The sequence below is a fragment of the Nerophis ophidion genome, linkage group LG03 (genome assembly GCF_033978795.1).
Source record: "Nerophis ophidion isolate RoL-2023_Sa linkage group LG03, RoL_Noph_v1.0, whole genome shotgun sequence".
Taxonomy (NCBI): domain Eukaryota; kingdom Metazoa; phylum Chordata; class Actinopteri; order Syngnathiformes; family Syngnathidae; genus Nerophis; species Nerophis ophidion.
This window is the reverse complement of record NC_084613.1, coordinates 49,204,489-49,225,406: the sequence shown is the minus strand read 5'-3', so window position 1 is coordinate 49,225,406 and position 20,918 is coordinate 49,204,489. Positions and strand designations below refer to the sequence as shown.

The 20,918-nt window shown below is 41.0% G+C and overlaps 1 protein-coding gene across 5 annotated transcripts in view; it reads right to left on the bottom strand.

The window, feature by feature from the left end:
- Window positions 1–20,918, bottom strand: part of zdhhc14 (zinc finger DHHC-type palmitoyltransferase 14) — a 136,488-nt gene that overhangs the window by 46,666 nt on the left and 68,904 nt on the right. For all 5 annotated transcript variants that reach the window (XM_061895471.1, XM_061895470.1, XM_061895473.1 and 2 more), the window contains exon 3: window positions 11,516–11,676. In XM_061895471.1, the coding sequence (XP_061751455.1) occupies window positions 11,516–11,676 (161 nt within the window). The remainder of the gene's footprint in view (window positions 1–11,515; window positions 11,677–20,918) is intronic.

Sequence of the window (20,918 nt, the reverse complement as noted above, 5' to 3'; positions counted from 1 at the left end):
AAACAACTTTAACACTCTTACCAATATGCGCCACACTGTGAACCCACACCAAACAAGAATGACAAACACATTTCGGGAGAACATCCGCACTGTAAGACAACATAAACACAACAGAACAAATACCCAGAATCCCATGCATTCCTAACTCTTCCGGGGTAGATAGATAGATAGTACTTTATTGATTCCTTCAGGAGGGTTCCTTCAGGAAAATTAAAATTCCAGCAGCAGTGTACAGAGTTGAGATCAATTTAAAGAAAAAAGTAAATAATGGGGTACATTATCCACCCCCGCTACTACAACAACCCCCCTCCCCCCCCAACCGACGCACGGAGGGGGGTGGTAGTGGGGGTGTACAATGTAGAGTTAGGGATGCATGGGATTCTGGGTATTTGTTCTGTTGTGTTTATGTTGTCTTACAGTGCTGATGTTCTCTTGAAATGTGTTTGTCATTCTTGTTTGGTGTGGGTTCACAGTGTGGCGCATATTAGTAAGAGTATTAAAGTTGTTTATATCACAACCCTCAGTTTAACCTGTATAGCTGTTGAACAAGTATGCCTTGCAGTTGCCAACGCGCTGTGTCAGCAGCCGCACACAAGATATGACCGGTCGGCACTCAGATAGCACAGTATCCTCTCGACAACATGGTCGAGAGGACGTTTAAGGCATTGCCATCATGGCACGCCCTCATTATATTTGTCCGAGTGAAAATCTGATAATGTTATCCTGGAGAGATTTCTGGGAGAGGCACTGAAATCCGGAAACCTCCCGGAAAAATTGGGGTGTCGGCAAGTATGCAGATAAATGGGTTGTACTTGTATAGCGCTTTTCTACCACCATGATGAGCCACATCAGCCCTATGTGCTGTGTCCACACAAGATGCGGGTTGCCGACCTCTGCTTTATGCGGACACAGCACATAGGGTTGTGAGCGTACCTGTTTTTATTCTTTGCAGTACCTCTCAAGCTGCATCAGGTTGGATGGGAAATGTTGTTTTTTATCAGAATCAGAATCAGAAAATACTTTAATAATCCCCAAGGGTAAATTAAGATTTTTAGCACAATCCTATTCAAGATCAGACAAACATTACAGGGAGACAGAACAGGATCCAGGATGTCTCTGAAAATTGCTGCATTTATCTTTCTCTCTATCCTGACTAGTCTCCCAGTTCCTGCCGCTGAAAATCATCCCGCCAACATAATGCTGTCATCACTATGCTTCACTGTAGAATTGGTATTGGCCTGGTGATGAGCGGTGCCTGGTTTTGCCCAAACATGGCGGCTGACATTTACACCAAATAGTCCAATCTTTCTTTAATCAAACTAGATAATTGTGTTTTTCATTGTAAGAGAGTTTTTCAGGTGCATTTCGGCAAAGTTATTACTAAGAACTGGCTTCCGTTGGGCAACTATACCATACAGGCCTGATTGGTGGATTGCTGCAAGATGGTAGTCCTTCTAGAACAGGGGTAGGGAACCTATGGCTCTAGAGCCAAATGTGGCTCTTTTGATGACTGAGTCTGGCTCTCGGATAAATCTGAGCTGACATTGCTTAACACGATAAGTAATGAATAATTCCACTTGTAATCACAGTGTTAAAAATAATGTTCAAAATATAAAACATTCTCATGAATTTTTAATCCATCCATCCGTTTTCTACCGCACCTGTTTAAGAAGTTGCGTTAATGGTAGGAAGTTATTTATTTACTATTGGTTAGTGTGGGGCTTGCCCTCCTGGGGGTTCTTCAGACCACCAAGCACCATCATGAGAGCCTGTTTCAGGGTTACAATATTGTTTTATTTTTCAATAAGTCTCTCAGTTGCTTTCCAGCAATTGTCTTTTCGTCTTTCGTCCTCGCTTGTGCTTTGGCTCCAGCTCCAACAGGTCTCTCCTCCTGGCTGCTGCTTATAACTGAGCGGCAGGTGATTAGATAACAAGGCCAAGATGGGCCATCTACGCACCTGTCGCTGATTTTGAGTCTGATCCTGGCAACACCCTGCTTCGATGCAGGCCCGCAGGCCACGCCCCCCTCCACAGTTAGCTTCAGAATAAAAATGTTATTACAAAAAAATATTATATGGCTCTTACAGAAATACATTTTAAAATATTTGGCTTCTTGGCTCTCTCAGCCAAAAAAGTTCCCGACCCCTGTTCTAGAAGGTTCTCCTCTCTCCACAGAGGAATGCTGTATTTCTGACTAGACTAACATTCAAGAAGCAATGTACAGAGATGTCCTGGATATTTGTATTCTATATTTTTTATTAGTAATACATTTGAAATAATTTAAAACAAACTTTTCACATTGTCATTATGGGGTAATGTCTGCAGAATTTTGAGGACAAAATGCATTTATTTAATTTTGGAATAAGGATGTAACATAACAAGATCAGACATAAAACATTGTGGAACAAGTGAAGCGCTGTGAATACTTTCTGGATGCATTATCTAAAACAAGAGATGGCTGCAAGTTCAAACAGAGAACTGCACCAAATTATATGTTATATCAAATAATGAATTGACTCTTGTTTGCCATATTGTGTGTGACCCTAATTAGCATGAACCTTCGGCCAAATTTTAAAGATCTATTGATTTATTACACCAATTCCTAAGCTCTGAATGCTGTTTTGTATTGATCTCAGTGTCATTTTAATGCTAAAAGCTGACATTTAACATATGACAAGTCAACAAGTGTGCAGTGTGTCTGAATGGGGGATTAGAAGCTTTTCTTCACGTTCAAGACTTTGGTATCTTGTGCCCCAGAGAATGTTTTAAAATAGTCAGAAGAAACGATAATTTAATACAAACAAAATATTATTTGGTCTTGGTGGTGATTTATAACAAACAGCAAAACTGAACAGGAAACATTATTACTGCATTCTCGATTGAAGTTTCCAATCATTTCTCCAATTATCTGAACATTAAGTGGCAAACCATCAGAAACCTATTTCTTCTTCTGGCAAGGTTACTACTGTCTGGGCATTCAGCAGCTAACTTGACCCATATTAGATAAAGGGAAGGAAGGAAGCAGGAAGCTCTCGTCGTCATTCAGTCCGATTAATGCCTCTAAGAGCCTTTTGGATTAACCGAGTAGTCGCAAAGAGGTTGCAAGCCAGTTTAGTTTTCTGCATTCGGGCCGGTCAAGTCAACATGCATTGATATTTGATTGAACAATAAAAAAAATAAAATAAAACCATTATGAGACACATCACCTGTCTTTCTGTACATGTGGTGCATTTGCATTGTAATTAAAACCTAAGCCAATGAAAGCTTCTAACTATGTATTGTGTCATGCGGCTTTACATTGATTTCTCATATAGGCGTCATCAATAATTAAGCAAAGCGATGACCACCAATGCAAGATATCAATTAAGTCAATGCTTCCCATTGCAGTTTCAACAGAATCTTGCAATATTGCAGTAATATGAGAGACGGATGTGTCAGTGTGTTTGTTATACATGCCTTTCTCATATAACTTTATTAGTAGCCCTACCATAATTACTAAGAAGTAGGAATGGGCAAATTAATCGAACAATAGATGACAATTGATAGTTTTGCTGGCATCGATAAATTTAAATGTCCGTGGGCGTTTGTTTTCTTAGTCTCTAGCTTCAAACAGAAATGAAGATGTCTCACTCTGTGCATCACTTTCAGCACCTGACTGGGTTTATTCAACAGTACAATAAACTGAATCCAATGACCTCTTTTCAGTCATTCACAATCTTAGTCTGAAACACAGGATTCACGAATATCGCCTGCCTACTCGCAACTCGCTAGTAAGGCGTTCTGAAAAGTATTAAAAAATTAAGAAGAAAAAATATGATTATATAGTCAGAGGTCCCGTTGTAGGAATATTTCAGCTTCAAACCGATGGGCAATATGAGCCCATCAACACGGGCAACGAGTGAGAATGCTGTAATGAGAACAAAAAACACCAAACATACAGTAGTTTTTCCAAATAGGAAAATAAATGCACTTTAAATGGTAAATGGGTTATACTTGTATAGCGCTTTTCTACCTTCAAGGTACTCAAAGCACTTTGACACTATTTCCACATTCACACACACATTCACACACTCTCGCTGCTGTGTTTGATCCGCTTTGGACTGGACTCTCGCGGCTGTATTGGATCCATTATGGATTGAACTTTCACAGTATCATGTTAGACCCGCTCGACATCCATTGCTTTCGTCCTCTCCAAGGTTCTCATAGTCATCATTGTCACCAACGTCCCACTGGTTGTGAGTTTTTCCTTGCCCTTATGTGGGCCTACCGAGGATGTCGTAGTGGTTTGTGCAGCCCTTTGAGACACTAGTGATTTAGGGCTATATAGGTAAACATTGATTGATGGATTGATTGATTGACTAATGACGGGGGCTGCCATGCAAGGCGCTAACCACGAGGAGCAAGGGTGAAGTGTCTTGCTCAAAGACATTATGGACGTGACCAACGTTCCCTCTAAGGTGCGCGCCTGTGCAACTGCGCACTGCTCACGAGTCCTCTGCCCACGGCAAATTTATGGCGCGCACAAAATCCAAAAAAAAAAAAAAAATAAAGCAATTTTCAAAGTAACTGACGACAAGAGGCCACAACAGAGACAACAGTTTTCGTTATCACTGTTCAATTATTGTAACGTCTGTCGAGACGCTTTGAGGACATGAATTCCATCGATCACTTTATTGAGCAAAACTCTTTATAAACACATGACCAAAAACATTGCTAAACAATGTATATGTAGCAAAGCTGGTCATTTTCTGCCGTACAAAGCAGACCAAAACCAACTTTGCCATCTGTCATATCAACAGGAGCCACGATCGCTCTTTCTCACTTGTGCCAACACATGCACATATGGCACTGAGCCAGTGATGCCTTTACAGCCACACAAAAAGTCGGACATTTCCAACACCGCACATTATGTGTCATTCCAGGTCGTTACACTATGAGTTACCAATCAAATATGAGCTCATTCTACTGTAATTTATTAAGAATCTTAATTTATAAATATTAATTATGAGATGCTGTTATTATATTAAAAAAATACTAATAAAAAGATATACATTTTACAAACGAAAAGTTACAGCAATGTTCACATGATCCAGTGCGTACATCTCATTGTGCAACATGTGAATGTTTTAAAGGGAACTAAATGCGATATCTGAAAGGGGTACACATTATTTCCAAAGCAGGACCCCCACCCAGACACAATATAGTACACAGCTCATTGAAAAACAATATTTGTTGTTCTTGTCATTGTAAATGGGCCAAAACACTTACATTAGAAAATGATCACATGGAAGTGACTGCTGTCATTTGATTAGAATAATAAGAAATTTAACTCGTTATTTAGTCAGGTTTGGGACAGGTGTGCTACAGGTGTGGCCTCAATGTGGACGTCTGATGTTGCTCATATGTACTCCACTGAATGCTCAAGGAGTTTTTGCGTTTGCTCACACACATGAAAAATTAGAGGGAACATTGGACGTGACTAGGTTGGTAGAAGCTTGTGATCGAACCAGAAACCATCAGGTTGTTGGCACGGCCACTCTCCCAACCGCGCCACGGCATCCCCTTTAAGGTGTTCCGTATTTATTTAAGTTAAATTTTTGCTTTCAGATTTGAGAGTCCATTGAATTTTTTTGTTTGTCTACTTACATCTAAAAGTTATTTACCTTCCAATGACAGTACATCAACGGTAAACATTTCTACAGTAATGAGAAAAGTGTACATATTTTCAAATGTTTACTTGCATTATAATTATATATTATAATTACATTAGTACTTAATTTGGTATAAAAAAAAATAATACTGACAATGAGGTCGTTCAGCTATAATTTGTGGGGCAATATGTTGTCTAGCAAAATGTGTTATTGGCCCAGGCCTACACAGAACACAAGTGGATTACTAAACCAGCCTTTGAGATGTTATATTTAGTGTTGCACAGGAGCAATTTCTTCATTTCCAGTTACACCATGCAGAATTAATGTAGGCAAATAGAGTATTGCTCAACTGGAGCCCCCTTACTGACTTACTTTACCTATGACCTAATTGGTGTAATTGTAAAATCAATGCACCTAACATTCATTTACATAGTGCACACTTTGTTTGACAAAACTCTAGCATTTTGTGTCTACAACTGTTCTCATTCATCCACGTCATTGTAATCTCAGCCGCCAGACTACATCTGACCAATCTAACTCTAAGACTATATCTGACCGATCTAAGTCTATGAGCATGAACTGATGAAGCCCACTTAGGTATTGGCATCAGCTGCTATACTAGACCTGACCAATCGAATTCTATGAGCATGAACTGATGAAACCTACTCGGATGAGAGGCGAAACGTCTTTTAAGACAAACCAAACAGTCCAGTTGAAAGGGATTTAATGCCATGAATTATTAAATTATGTACAATTCACACAGTGACGGTAACTTTGTGACGTCATGGTATTGTCTTGTTCCCTGTAATATGATAGCCAGTCCTGGTATTTGTTGTCTGCCATTTGCCAAATGCTCAGCTATTAGCTCTACTGTTTTTTTGCAAGCAAAACAATAATAGGGGTGTTGGACTTGAACTCTGTCAAGCTGACTTGACAACATCATAATACATTAATGAGACTTATGGCGAACACTAATGTCCTTGCTTACTTGTGGCCAGACCATTCAGCAGTTTTCTTTTCAAGATGACAGGATAGATAATACTACCTACCTACTTTCGGAGGAGTATACGGGCACATTTCATACCCCACACTGATGGCATTTGCTATTTGCAGATAATAAAAATTATGTTAACATTATTTTTTATGTCAAAATGATTCTGTCCAATCACCAAGACGAGAAAAATACGCAAAGAGAGAGGGGCAGTAAGTGTTTTCCTTGCAAATCACGCTGTGACTGATTGGTGTTGGGGCTTGGAATGAAGGTACAGTACATGATCGAGATAAGCGCTTACAGATGTCTCGCATGTAAATCTGCCACGCCAACACTTGCACCAGCTGCACACTGGACAACAGAGCTAGAGAAAAAGGTGACGGAAGTTGAAATGCAAAGTGGCTCTGTACATTTTCTGGTGTGATGCAATGACATGTTGCTGGACGTTAAACAATGCCGGACAATGAAATACCATTGTACAATGACTGCAGAAATGCCAACTAATATGGGTGATGTCGTAAATAATAAAAAGAGCATAATGCACAACAGTAATCCCAACAACAGTAAAACTGTAATGATCTGCTGGTTAAAGGTCAATAAATACCATCTATCCATCCATCCATTTTCTACCACTTATTCCCTTTGGGGTCGCGGGGGGCGCTGGTGCCTATCTCAGCTACAAACGGGCGGAAGGCGGTGTACCCCCTGCTCAAGTCGCCACCTCATCGCAGGGCCACCATCTATTAAAAACCCATTTTAATTAAGTTAACATTTGTTTAATGCCAAAGCACTGAAAAAAGCTGATGTTACAACAGTAAACAGCAGAGCATCATGCCACCCCACCAACTTCTTCCTTGTTTTCATCTTTGTAATGAGGGCACTGACTCGATAAGACTGCATTAGGGATGGGCAGTGTTACCTAATACCAATATCTCAATATACTATTTGGTATGATAATTATAATAGAACCATTTTGAAACCAGTTGCATCAATCCATCCATCCATATTTTATCGCTTGTCCCTTTCGGGATTGCGAGGGGGCTGGAGCTTTGCCAGCTGCATTTGGGCAGAAGGCAAAGTACACCCTGGACAAGTCACCATCTCATCTCAGGGCCAACACAGTCAGACAAGCATTCCCACACACATTTACATACTTGAATGCACAAAGGTGAGTTTTGTTGATGTTTTTGACTTATGTGGAGTGTGCTAATCAGACATATTTAGTCACGGCATGACTGCAAGCTAATCAATGCTAACATGCTATTTAGGCTAGCTGTATGTACATATTGCATCATTATGCCTCATTTGTAGCTATATTTGAGGTCATTTAGTGTCCTTTAAGTCCTCTTAATTCAATTTATATCTCATGACACACTATCTGTATGTAATATGGCTTTTATTTTTTTCCGGCTCCAGACAGATTTGTTTTTGTATTTTTGCTCTCTCTCTCTCTCTCTCTCTCTCTCTCCCTCACACGCTGCATGCAGCCTTTCCCTCCACTTATATTTAATGCCAAACAAACACATACCAATCGTTGGTTAGAAGGCGATCGCCGAATTCGTCCTCGCTTCCTCCCGTGTCGCTGTCTGTCGTGTCGTTTTCGTTGGTTCCGCTTGTACACGGTTCAAAGCAATATGGCTCAATAGCTTCAGTTTCTTCTTCAATTTCGTTTTCGCTACCTGCCTCCACACTCGAACCATCCGTTTCAATACATGCGTAATCTATTGAATCGCTTACGCCGCTGAAATCCGAGCTACTATCGCTATACCTTTCTGTGCTATCCACCATGTTTGTTTCTGGTGGCTTCACGCTGTGACGTCACAGGATAATTGATGTGTGGATATGCCGATGGTGAAAATCAGGCACTTTGAAGCCGTTTTTCGGGATATTGCGTGATGGGTAAAATTTTGAGAAAAACTTAGAAAAATAAAATAAGCCACTGGGAACTGATTTTTATTGGTTTTAACCCTTCAGAAATTGTGATAATATTCCCCTTTAAATAACAAAATCTCTTTTCAGTAGGCCTTTAACACTATATTCACATTCACCCATACACATTCACACAATGATGGCGGGAACTGCCATGCAAAGCCCTAGGTTCAATTTAGTGTTGCCAATCAACCTATCCCAAGGTGCATGTCTTTGGAGGTGGGAGGAAGCTGGAGTACCCGGAAGGAACCCACACAGTCACGGGGAGAACATGCAAACTCTACACAGAAAGATCCTAGCGCAGGATCGAACCCAGTACATTCATATTGAGAAGCAGACACATTAACCCCTCTTCCACTGTGCTACCTGTATAAAACTTTACTATGACTGTTTCAATGTTCCTCAGAAAAAACTTGTTTGCCTTGGTAACTGTCAATTCTAACTATACAGGCTCAATGCAGCTTCAATCAGCAATAACATGAACATTTATAAATGTAAAAAAGTCTGGTGATGGCATTAAATTAGCCCAGTCTCTGTTTAATGAGATCCTAAGTGGCCTCACTAAAGAACAGGAAACAGACACTTCACAGAGCAAATAAAAATAAATTTCTAATGTGGAGCTGAGCATATTGTTGCGATCCGTTACTCGGATCTTCACATATTGTTGCTTTGTTCCATTTTTATATCACTTTCGGTAGTTTGACCTCCTTATTTCCTGTTTAGTCTGTCACCATGGTTTCATATTGTGTCCACCTGCTACTCTCAGTTCCCGCATACGTGTTTTACTAATCACCTCCCTTATTTAAGCTCGCCCCTTTTGTTAGTTCTGCCTGGGATCCTACTTTACCAATGACGACTGCTTTTGATTCTATTACTCACTAACTCTCACGCTAAGCTCTATTTTATTCCTAGCTTTCATGCTAGCCGTTTTGTTTTCTCTCTTTGTGCCTTCGTGCCTAGTGTTTGTGTTTCGTTTGTTATTCCTAACCTCCATGCTAGCGCCATTTGTTTACCTTTTTCTATTAGCACCAGTGTTTTTGTTCAAGCCTGTTTTGAGTTTAATAAATCGTCATTTCTTACCTTTTGCTGTGTTCTTGCCGACGCATCCATGGAGGAACAAATCTGGCATTGTTATGCCACACAGTCCTCACACATATCTCTGAATAATCATTTTTGGTGCAGCCTAAGCTTTCCACAATGTTGTTATTTTACACCAACTAAAGGTACCCAATGTATTAACAGGTAAGACTTTTGATATAAGTTGTAGGACTGCAAACTTCCATCCATCCATTTTCTACCGCTTGTTCCTTTTGGGGTTGTGGGGGTTCGCTGGAGCATATTTTTAATTGTTTAACACAGTTGGGGATAACTAAATAACCAAATGGAAGCCAATAACCCACCTTAGTAAATAGGTGATATTATGATTCTAATTTACATTTAACACACCTTCTTGTGGTCTACAGTATATGACTTGTAATATACATATTCAGGAAATGTCCCCAAAAAATATTTCTCTCATCTTACGAACACACTTCACTTCCTGCTTACAGCGTTCCATGTAGGGTTGTCCCGATTCGATATTTGGATCGGATCGGCCGCCGATATTTGCCAAAAAATGCATATCGGCAAGACAAGGGAAAATGCCGATTCAGATCCAGTTTGTAAAAAAAAAAATCTGGTCCGTGTTTTCCAACGCTCCAATTTAAATAATACATTCCACTTTTCTGCTGCTCCCTAATGTCCGTTCCGCATTTTCCAGCACACCTTCAACAGATCCACAGGTCTGTGTTCTAACCGTTAAGACGGCCATATGTCTTAAAAGTTACGGGTAAAAATGTCAGCTGTGTGGGATTATTTTACCCTACAAAACGAAAAAGATGATGAGGTGGAGTGCAAAACATGCCACAATAAGGTCAAGCGTGGTGCTAAAGTTGTAAGACATTTTAATGACTCTTGAGATTGAGAGGCTTTTTAGCACAGCCTCACTCATCATTGATGAACACAGGAGCAGGTTGACACCTGAGCAACTTGAAGTGCTCGTCTTTGTTAGAAAGAATCTCCCCATCATGATCGGGCTTCAATTGTTTGCCCCCCGCCCCCCTGACTGGGGCAAACAATTGAAAGGAGCGTGTAGATAGTTTTTTGTTTTTTTTCAATTTACATTTGTTCAAGAGCTAGTATTGATGCTGAGTTATAGACATTTTATCCCACTCGGGTAGTTTGTGTGTTTTGCTTTTTTGAATAATGTTTACACCGTTATTTGCACTTTATATTGTTCACTTTATTACTGTTTAATGACGCCATTTCTGTTTGTCATGTATAATTTTTTCTATTTGGTGTTTATCCTTGAATACCAACCATTGTGTATTATTCAAACTCACCTAATTCAGATGGCTAGTTGTTATCAAGAGTACTAAAACCCTTTTCAACATGAATCTGACAACTAAGTATGCTAAATAACTTTAAACTTTAATACATGCTTGGATAGGCCAGTATCGGCCAGTATCGGATCGGAAGTGCAAAAACAATATCGGTATGGGATCGGAAGTGCAAAAACCTGGATCGGGACATCCCTAGTTTCATGTCCCCCAATCTATGCTGTGCAGTGGATTTTGGGAGGTACAGTGAATTTTCAGACCAGGCCAGCACCAAAAACATAACATTTTACGTTAGATTGTCTAGATTCTAATTAGGGCTGACTCCCGCAAGCTTTACCCAAGAAATAAATACTACAAGTAGAGATATTTGCTGACAAATCTAGTGGAACGTGCAATTTTGGAACAGGGCAAAGTTTTTTGATAAACATCTCCGCTGGTTTTAATTAGAATTTTGTGACTTATGGGAATCCCAGTGTCACAAAAACAGAGTTTTGCTGAATATGACCCCTTCATGTAAATAAATCATGGTCAACATTAATAGCAATGTAATGGCAGTGGTTTCTTACCTATTTGCCTTTCTAGATCAGCTGCTTCGTCTGGAGTGGCCCTGGGCAGCACACCTGGATCACTGAAGCTAGTTCTCAGCAGCGTTCCCAACACAAAGAGAAAGAGCACTCCCCCAATCACCGGTATGACTGGGGTCAACTGCAGAGCCAGGAACCAACAACTGAAAAAAGATGCAATGATCGTGAGAGAAGGACAAATGACAAAACAACAACAGAGGCACATGTCTATGGAGGTTAATTTATTACCAATGTTTTTTTAATGTTAATTAATGTACGACTACAACCCTGCTTCTGCCCGAGTGCAGCTTGTATAGGCTCCAGCATATATGACCCATAATCGCAATAGAGAAAGTGCATGGACACTTGGACTTCACATGTAGGTGCCAGGTTGGAAACGCATTGTGGTTGCGTGTTGTGTCACCCCAAGATGCACGAGGAGCAGACAGGCAGGAATTGCAAAAATAAAATAATACAAAAATAAAAGAACATTGGTACAAAACAGACAAAAGAAAGTGCATGCCTATGCACAGGAAGCTAACGCTAAACATAGCAATGGAGTCTAAAAGTCCAAAACTAACGTGCCGAGCGCACGAAGCCAAGGCGAAACTTAGCACAAGTATATACATAGAAGAGATACCAACGTGAGTGTTGCTTAGAGCAAACAAACAATCCAGACAGAACTGAGGCCGAAAGCAGGCTTAAACAGGGAAGTAATAAATTATCACAGGTGCGCGTCGATAACAAGGACAGGTGGAACAAATCAGAAACCATGGAGACAAAATAAATAAGGAAGTGCAAAAACTAAGAACAGGAAGAGTCAAAAACGATCGAATAAACACAAAAGTACTCAAAAACCAAAACCATGTATGATCCGGGTGGCGGATCATAACTTTACCCCCCCCCCATAAGGAACAGATCCCAGGTGTCCCACAAAATACAGAGAACCCCCCACCCCCTCCCCACACACAACAAGACAGTCCAAAAGTGAAGGGAGGGCGGAGGGAGGACATGGTGGAGGAAACTAAATGACCTCAAATATAGCTACAAATGAGGCATAATGATGCAATATGTACATACAGCTAGCCTAAATAGCATGTTAGCATTGATTAGCTTGCAGTCATGCCGTGACTAAATATGTCTGATTAGCACACTCCACATAAGTCAAAAACATCAACAAAACTCACCTTTGTGCATTCAAGTATGTAAATGTGTGTGGGAATGCTTGTCTGACTGTGTTGGCCCTGAGATGAGATGGTGACTTGTCCAGGGTGTACTTTGCCTTCTGCCCAAATGCAGCTGGCAAAGCTCCAGCCCCCTCGCAATCCCGAAAGGGACAAGCGATAAAATATGGATGGATGGATTGATGCAACTGGTTTCAAAATGGTTCTATTATAATTATCATACCAAATAGTATATTGAGATATTGGTATTAGGTAACACTGCCCATCCCTAATGCAGTCTTATCGAGTCAGTGCCCTCATTACAAAGATGAAAACAAGGAAGAAGTTGGTGGGGTGGCATGATGCTCTGCTGTTTACTGTTGTAACATCAGCTTTTTTCAGTGCTTTGGCATTAAACAAATTTAACTTAATTAAAATGGGTTTTTAATAGATGGTGGCCCTGCGACGAGGTGGCGACTTGAGCAGGGGGTACACCGCCTTCCGCCCGTTTGTAGCTGAGATAGGCACCAGCGCCCCCCGCGACCCCAAAGGGAATAAGTGGTAGAAAATGGATGGATGGATAGATGGTATTTATTGACCTTTAACCAGCAGATCATTACTGAATCCACCGGGGACAAGTCAGATGGCGGCGGCGGATGGAGCGCTGCTGCCGCAAAAGTCTTTGTGGACGACCTTGAGGAAGCCACCTGCGTGGCTAACGGGGAGGAGGATGCGCCCAGCGAGGAGGACGACCAGCGCACGGCCACATCCGTGGCCTACGTGGAGGTGGGTGCGCCCAGCGAGGAGGACGCCCAGGGTACGGCCACACTCGTGGCCGATGTGGAGGTGGATGCGCCCGGCGAGGACGACGACCATGGCAGGGCTGACGTGGAGGCAGGCGCACCGGAGCGGGCCTGGAAGCAGCAGACGAAGTAGGCACGGATGCAGCAGACGATGAAGCCGGCACTGATGCAGATGATGAAGCCGGCGCTGGAGCTTGACGTGTCAGCCGAGGAGCAAGAACTTGTACAGACGCCAGCCGAGGAGCAGGTACTGGTGCCAGTCGAGGACTCGGACTACGACTAGGAATTAGACTAGAAGTCAGACTAGGAATCAAACCAGGACTCAGACTAGGACTGGGACTAAGGCTGGAAACTAAGACTAGGACTGGGACTAAGACTAGGAGTCGGACTAGGAATCTGAGAAGGAATTGGACTAGGACTTGGACTAGGACTAAGACTTGGACAAGGACTTGGATAAGGACTGGGACTAAGACTTGGACTTGAACCAGCACTCGAACCACGAGTCGGTTTACGAGTCGGACCAGGAGTCGGACCGGAAATCGGACCAAAAGTCGGGCTAGAAGTCGGGCAAGGACTAGGGCTAGGACTAAGGCTAGGGCTTTGGGCTAGGGCAAAGACTATTATTTGGACAAGAACTAAGACTATGACTGTGGTTGTGACTAAGATTGTGACAAACTACAGGAGCAACCCGTGTTGCAGCTAGCCGTGGTGCAGGTGGAGGAGGCCGCGTAGGTGGTTCAGGCTTAGCGGGAAGGAAAATTGGTGGAGGAGGTCTAGCGGGTGGTTTCGGCTTGGCAGGCCGGGAAACCGGTGGGGGAGGTCTCGCAGGACGTTGCGGCTTAGTGGGTGGAAGCTGTGCTACCTCCGTAGCACAGTTACCAGCAATAGGCCCCCCCCCCTCCCCCCCTCAAGACGCGAGTCCCAGGCACGCTCCCCGTGGCCAGAGACTGACCCGAAGGGTGGGTGGTGGGAGGTCAGGAGGGGGGTAGACTCCACCCCTTTAGATTTTCCTAGTTGTGTATTGTTCTGAGCCGCCAGGAATTGCTCCTCAGGCTTCAATTCAATTTGGACCCTCCGGTACCACTCATTCACTCAAGCAGGACTGTACTTTTCTAGATGTGTTTCAAAATCTGGCGAGATTGGGGCAGGACGTGGAAGAGGCCGAGGAGTGGGCGGAGCTTGAGCCACAGGGGCTGGGGCCAAAGTCATTGGGGGCGGAACTTGACAAACATAAGACTGAATAGATTTAAATTTAGAAAAAAAAATTATCACAAGGATTGATTACAGAGTTAAATGTCTTAGTGGGCAATTTGCAGAGGGAAAAAAACGCATATAATTTTTTTTGGGGGTGTGTGATGTCATCCTTAGTGGGAGGTGTGACGTCAACACGGGGAAGTGGAGGAATGTCCATGGTGGAGGTTTCCTCTGGCCTCACAGCCCAGTCGGAAGAGTGTTTGGAAGGAGAAGAAAAAAGGGAATTACCAAACCTCAAAGGGGAATACTGGGATGTTGTCGGCGTGCTGCTGTCCGGGGAAGGAGTCTTCGCGGCTTGGCGAGGCAAAGACACTAGGTGGTTCCCTGCGAGGGGCCAGTTGCTGGATTGTTTCTGTCACGTTGGAAACGCATTGTGGTTGCGTGTTGTGTCACCCCAAGATGCACGAGGACCAGACAGGCAGGAATTGCAGGTAGGAGCTTGGTTTAATACAAAAATAAAAGAACACTGGTACAAAGCAGACAAAAGAAAGTGCGTGCCTACGCACGGGAAGCTAACGCTAAACGTAGCAATGGAGTCCAAAAGTCCAAAACTAACGTGCCGAGCGCACGAGAAGCCAAGGCGAAACTTAGCACAAGTATATACATAGAAGAGATACCAATGTGAGTGTTGCTTAGAACAAACAAACAATCCAGACAGAACTGAGGTCGAAGGCAGGCTTAAATAGAGAAGTAATAAATTATCACAGGTGCGCGTCGATAACAAGGACAGGTGGAACAAATCAGAAACTATGGAGACAAGATAAATAAGGAAGTGCAAAAACTAACAACAGGAAGAGTCCAAAACGATCGAAAAAACACAAAAGGACTAAAAAACCAAAATCATGTATGATCCGGGTGGCGGATCATAACAGTAGGTGTGAAAATACAAAGAAAACCTAACTATTTCAGAAATCAGACTTATTTAGTGCATGGAAACATAGTGACTGTTAACGCATGTGATTAATAAATAAATACATGGCACTATCATAAATGACTGAAGATTAATCATTTACGGGTTAAGTCATAATCCGGAAGGCGCGCGCATTGTTACACAGTCTGTGATTGAGATGAGAGACAGTCAATTGCCCTTCATAATAGTACTTTAGATAAATCTGAGGTAACTTGTTGGTATTGCAGCGACAAACATTCTTATCGGTGCATATCGAGTTGAAATTACCATCTTAAGCGAAACATGTACTCAAGGATGGTGCCGATAGCATGAATGTTACATCCACAACAAGCAGAGGAGAACGCTACACTGGCAGTTTACCTGTTTCAATGTTGTCATCAGAAGTACCACAATTAAGTTAAACATATGCCTTTGCTAAACGGACAGCCACCAGATGTAAACCACTTAAGATCTGTGAAGACCAAGCCCTACAAGAAGATGTAATTAAGATCACCACAGCTGATCTGTCATACAATACCTTGGAGAGGCACAATTACAACAAGGATAAACCCACTGTACTAAACAAACAAGAGCATCAAGTTGCAACTATTAGCTGAACGTGAATTTATTTTGCTTTCTGGAGAACATTGGACATCAGTAGGTAATCACAGAAGTAAATAGCTGGGGTGGCCTTGTGCCAAAAAAAAAAGATCAGCATTGTCATCAGAAAAGGTAAACGCGTTTTTGTTTAAACAACTGGTTAAACTAAAGAAGAGTAGATGCAGATTTAAATGGTGTGCTATGTCAAGTTGTTAATGAGTGCGTTTACACCATTATCGATTAGTAACTGTACCTTGTTTGCAATACTATTGCAAATACTTTCATATATACTTACTGTCCCCAAGTTTTGAGCAAATCTATGCCTTGCAGTTCAGTAAAACATTTAAAAAAACGTTCCTGAATGACATTCTGACTACAAAATTGCTTTTGTGTCCAAATATTAGGATATTTTCTTAAGAAAATGTTATCTATTCAACAATAACCCGTGATTATTCAAAGTTCAAGAGTGTGATAAATCGTGATTTTTAAAAAAATCCCTTGACAGCCCAATTTAATATATGTAAGTGTAATAAATACTGGGGATTAGGGTTGTCAAAAGTCTCGATACTCAATAGTATTCTAAACAAAACACTACTCAATTTAAAAAAGTATAAACGCAGCGCCGCAGTCTCTCCCAAAGCATCAGCAGGGCGATACGCAGCTCTACTTACCGCTATTTGACATAATAGTGCAGAAGTAATAACAAAACATGGCCAAAGCTGCTGCAAGTGTGCCAAAGCAACTAGACTGTTTTCAAATTTAAAGAGGCAACATGGCTGTTTCAAGGTAAGGGAGAAAGTCAAATGATGTTGACTAGTCTGTGTGCAAACAGTGCTGCAACACAAAGGTCAAGAAGTCAAGCAGTAGGCAATATTTGGCGAAGGATTTTAGGGTTGACATCTTGGCTTTTACAATAAATTTTGACAGGATAGAAAATCTTCTGCTCTAAACAAATTACTGAAGTTATCGTGGTCAGTGGCACGCATGAACGTTGGCCGTCTAATTATTAGCTATTATCTACAGCTCGCTGTTAAATACTGACATCAAGCAATTAAAGAAAACAGACAAATTGAAAATCAGGCATGGCCATCTAACTCTTAAAGTGACTGACTATTTGCAACACGTACGCGGCTGCCTACAGGGCGCTTACCTTCGAAAGTGTTGTAAGCATTATGTCCCACCCTCTTCAGCCACTAATGCTAACTATAACTGAATGTTTATAATGTTCTTTCAAAACAAATTCATGACTGCAAATTGTTAGTTGCTTCTCTACTACTGTGTATGTAGACGTGCTACAGGCATGTACAAGACAGCAGTGAGTGAGCGAGTGACTTTTTTAATTTGTAATTAACAATATTTATAATTTTTTAAATCTATAATAATTGGCAAAAGTATAAACTTAAAAAATATATGTCATTTTAAACATCCAATGGTAACATGAGCTAGTCTGTGGTGTTCTTGGTACATTATTTGGTTTGAAAAATGTAACTTTGGGCAAGTTGCAAATTGGGTTGAGTGATATGGTCTAAAACCTATATTGCGATTTACATTGCAGCCACCTGCAATAACAATGTAAATCACAATATATTATTTGGTATATAAATCATAAGAGAACCATTTCAAAATGGGATACAAAAGCAACTAATTTAACAGTCAACATACGCAGTAACATATTACATGATTTCCGGTTGTACCATTTCCTCAAAACTATTATTAATCTACTAGTTTATTTACTGTTAATCTCTGGTTACATTCTGTTGTAACATGGTTCAGTCAATACTTCTGTTAAAAGGTAATAAACACTAATTCTTCTGTTGTTCTCATATAATACAATAGTATTTGGGCAATACTGTAAAATTGGGTATTGATCCAAACGCAATTAGTATCAGTACTTGTCACACCAATGCTGATACCGATACGTCAAATTAAGGCTGGGCGATATGGCCTTTTTTTAATATCTCAATATTTTTAGGCCATATCGCGATACACAATATATATCTCGATATTTTGCTTTGGACTTGAATTAACACTTGATATATATAATCACAGCAGTATGATGATTCTATGTGTCTACATTAAAACATTCTTCCTCATACTGCATTAATATATGCTAGTTTTTAACGTTCATGCAGAGAAGTAAATCACACCTAAGTCAATCGACCATAACTGTATTTATTAAACAGTTATCAGGCAATGGCACACATTTTCATGTCATTTCCAAAACAGAAAGTTCAAGATTGCCAGAGACATTTTAAGTGTCAAATAAAAATGAGCTGCATAATAGGAAATCAAATAGTGTTCGTCCTTCGCTATGTGGTAGGTGACTACGGACGTTATTCAAATCTATTTTTTTCATACGGTGTTGATGTGGAAATGTTTGCCTCGGCACTTTGATGGTGTGGGCGTGTGGCACCTAATGGAGATGTTGACATGCAAAGTAAGCACTTTTCATTCTCTAGTAGGTGACTTTTTAAAATGATGCTACATATTAGCAGTAATGCTACTTTTTGTAGCAACGCTTGTGCCACATGCTTGACTTATTACGGTTGTCTTTTCGACATATTCCCACTTGAAGCCAAACCACCGCCAGACGATGGACCCCCTGGTGTGTAAAGTCAGCAGCTAAAAGCAACTGTGCGAGAACGTATACTCGAATATCACGATATAGTGATTTTCTATATCGCACAGAGACAAACCCGCGATATATTGCCAAGCCCTACATCAAATGTTCAAAATCATTAGATGATTCATATTTAGGTAACAATTATGTTCAGACAAAAACACAGGATAGCGGTGAAATAATATTAATTAAAAATCCTAAATTAGTTTCTATTTTTGTGTCTAATTGAGATTCTTTGGGTTTTGCCCTTAAAGCCATCCAATAATAGGAATTTTATTTCCTGAGTTTGTAAACAATAACAACAAAATATTTTTTAATAGTAAAAAATATTTAACTACTGTGATAACGACCTGATACTATATTACTTAGAATTGTTACAGTTGATGTATGTATCGATCTCAGGGTTTACTCCTACTGCCAAGATACCTGTGGCGGCGGGGCTGTGGTTATGGGTGCAGTCATATGACATCATTGAATAAATTGCCTAATCTGCTGTGATTTTCTTAAAAAAAAATTAAATAACATGTGTTTTTTTAAAATTGACTCTCCTTAGTTTTACGCTACTTCCAAACGTGTGTTTTAACTCCTGTCCAGCACTCTGTGAAACTTTAATTTTTTTAAATGTGCTATATAAATAAAGTTGATTGGATTGGATAAAAACAAACAAAAAAACAACAACTTAGTTTTATATCGCGCTTTTCTAAACACTCAAAGCGCTCACAGAGAAATGGGATTCATCATTCATTCAAACCTGGTGGTGGTAAGCTACAACAGTAGCCACAGCTGCCCTGGGGTAGACTGACGGAAGCGTGGCTGCCAGTTTGCGCCTCCGGCCCCTCCGACCACCACCTATCATTCATTCGTCATTCATTCACCAGTGTGAGCGGCACCGGGAGCAAAGGGTGAAGTGTCCTGCCCAAGGACACAACGGCAGCGATTTTTTTGGATGTCAATAGGTGGGAAGCGAACCTGCAACCCTCAGGTTTCTGGCCAGCCACTCTACCCACTACGCCATGCCGCCCCCCGGCATGGTTAAAAACATGTATACATACATTTAAAAACAAATCTGTTATTAATTAGTATGAATATATATTTTATATTGTTTTTGCCATATTTTCAATTGTTGTTGCTTGTTGTACAATGTACTTTTGGGAATTTTTCAAGTGTCATAAAATTACTTTTTTATATTAAAAAGTACAAATTCTGGTGTTATTATAAAAATGTTCTCCTGGTGTTATTATAAAATATACTCGTGTTTAGAAACTCTTAACTTCTTTCCCTTTATGTCCGTAACGAAAGAGGCGAGCTACAGCAAGCATGACGTCACATTTGCTTTGCGCTGCTCCAGTTGAACGTTCTCTTCTTAAAGGGGAACATTATCACCAGACCTATGTAGGCGTCAATATACACCTTGGTGTTGCAGAAAAAAGACCATAAATTTTTTTAACTGATTTCCGAACTCTAAATGGGTGAATTTTGGCGAATTAAATGCCTTTCTATTTATCGCTCTCGGTGCGATGACGTCAGAACGTGACATCACCTAGGTAATAAAGCCGCCATTTTCTCAAACACATTACAAACACCGCGTCTCAGCTCTGTTATTTTCCGTTTTTTCGACTATTTTCTGGAACCTTGAGACATCATGCCTCGTTGGTGTGTTGTCGGACGGTGTAACAACACTAACAGGGAGGGATTCAAGTTGCACCACTGGCCCAAAGATGCGAAAGTGGCAAGAAATTGGACGAAATTTGTTCAAAATACGAGGGTGTGGGGAAAGCCGACTAAGTGGTCAGTCGTTTGTTCCGCACACTTTACCGACGAAAGCTATGCTACTACAGAGATGGCAAGATTGTGTGGATATCCTGCGATACTCAAAGCAGATGCATTTCCAACGATAAAGTCAAAGAAATCTGCCGCCAGACCCCATTGAATGTGCCGGAGTGTCTGCACATTTTACCGGCGGTGCTAAGGCAGACATGGCACAGAGATGTATGGATAACCTGCAGATGCATTTCCAACGATAAAGTCAACTAAATCACAAAGGTGAGTTGTTGATGTTGACTTATGTGCTAATCAG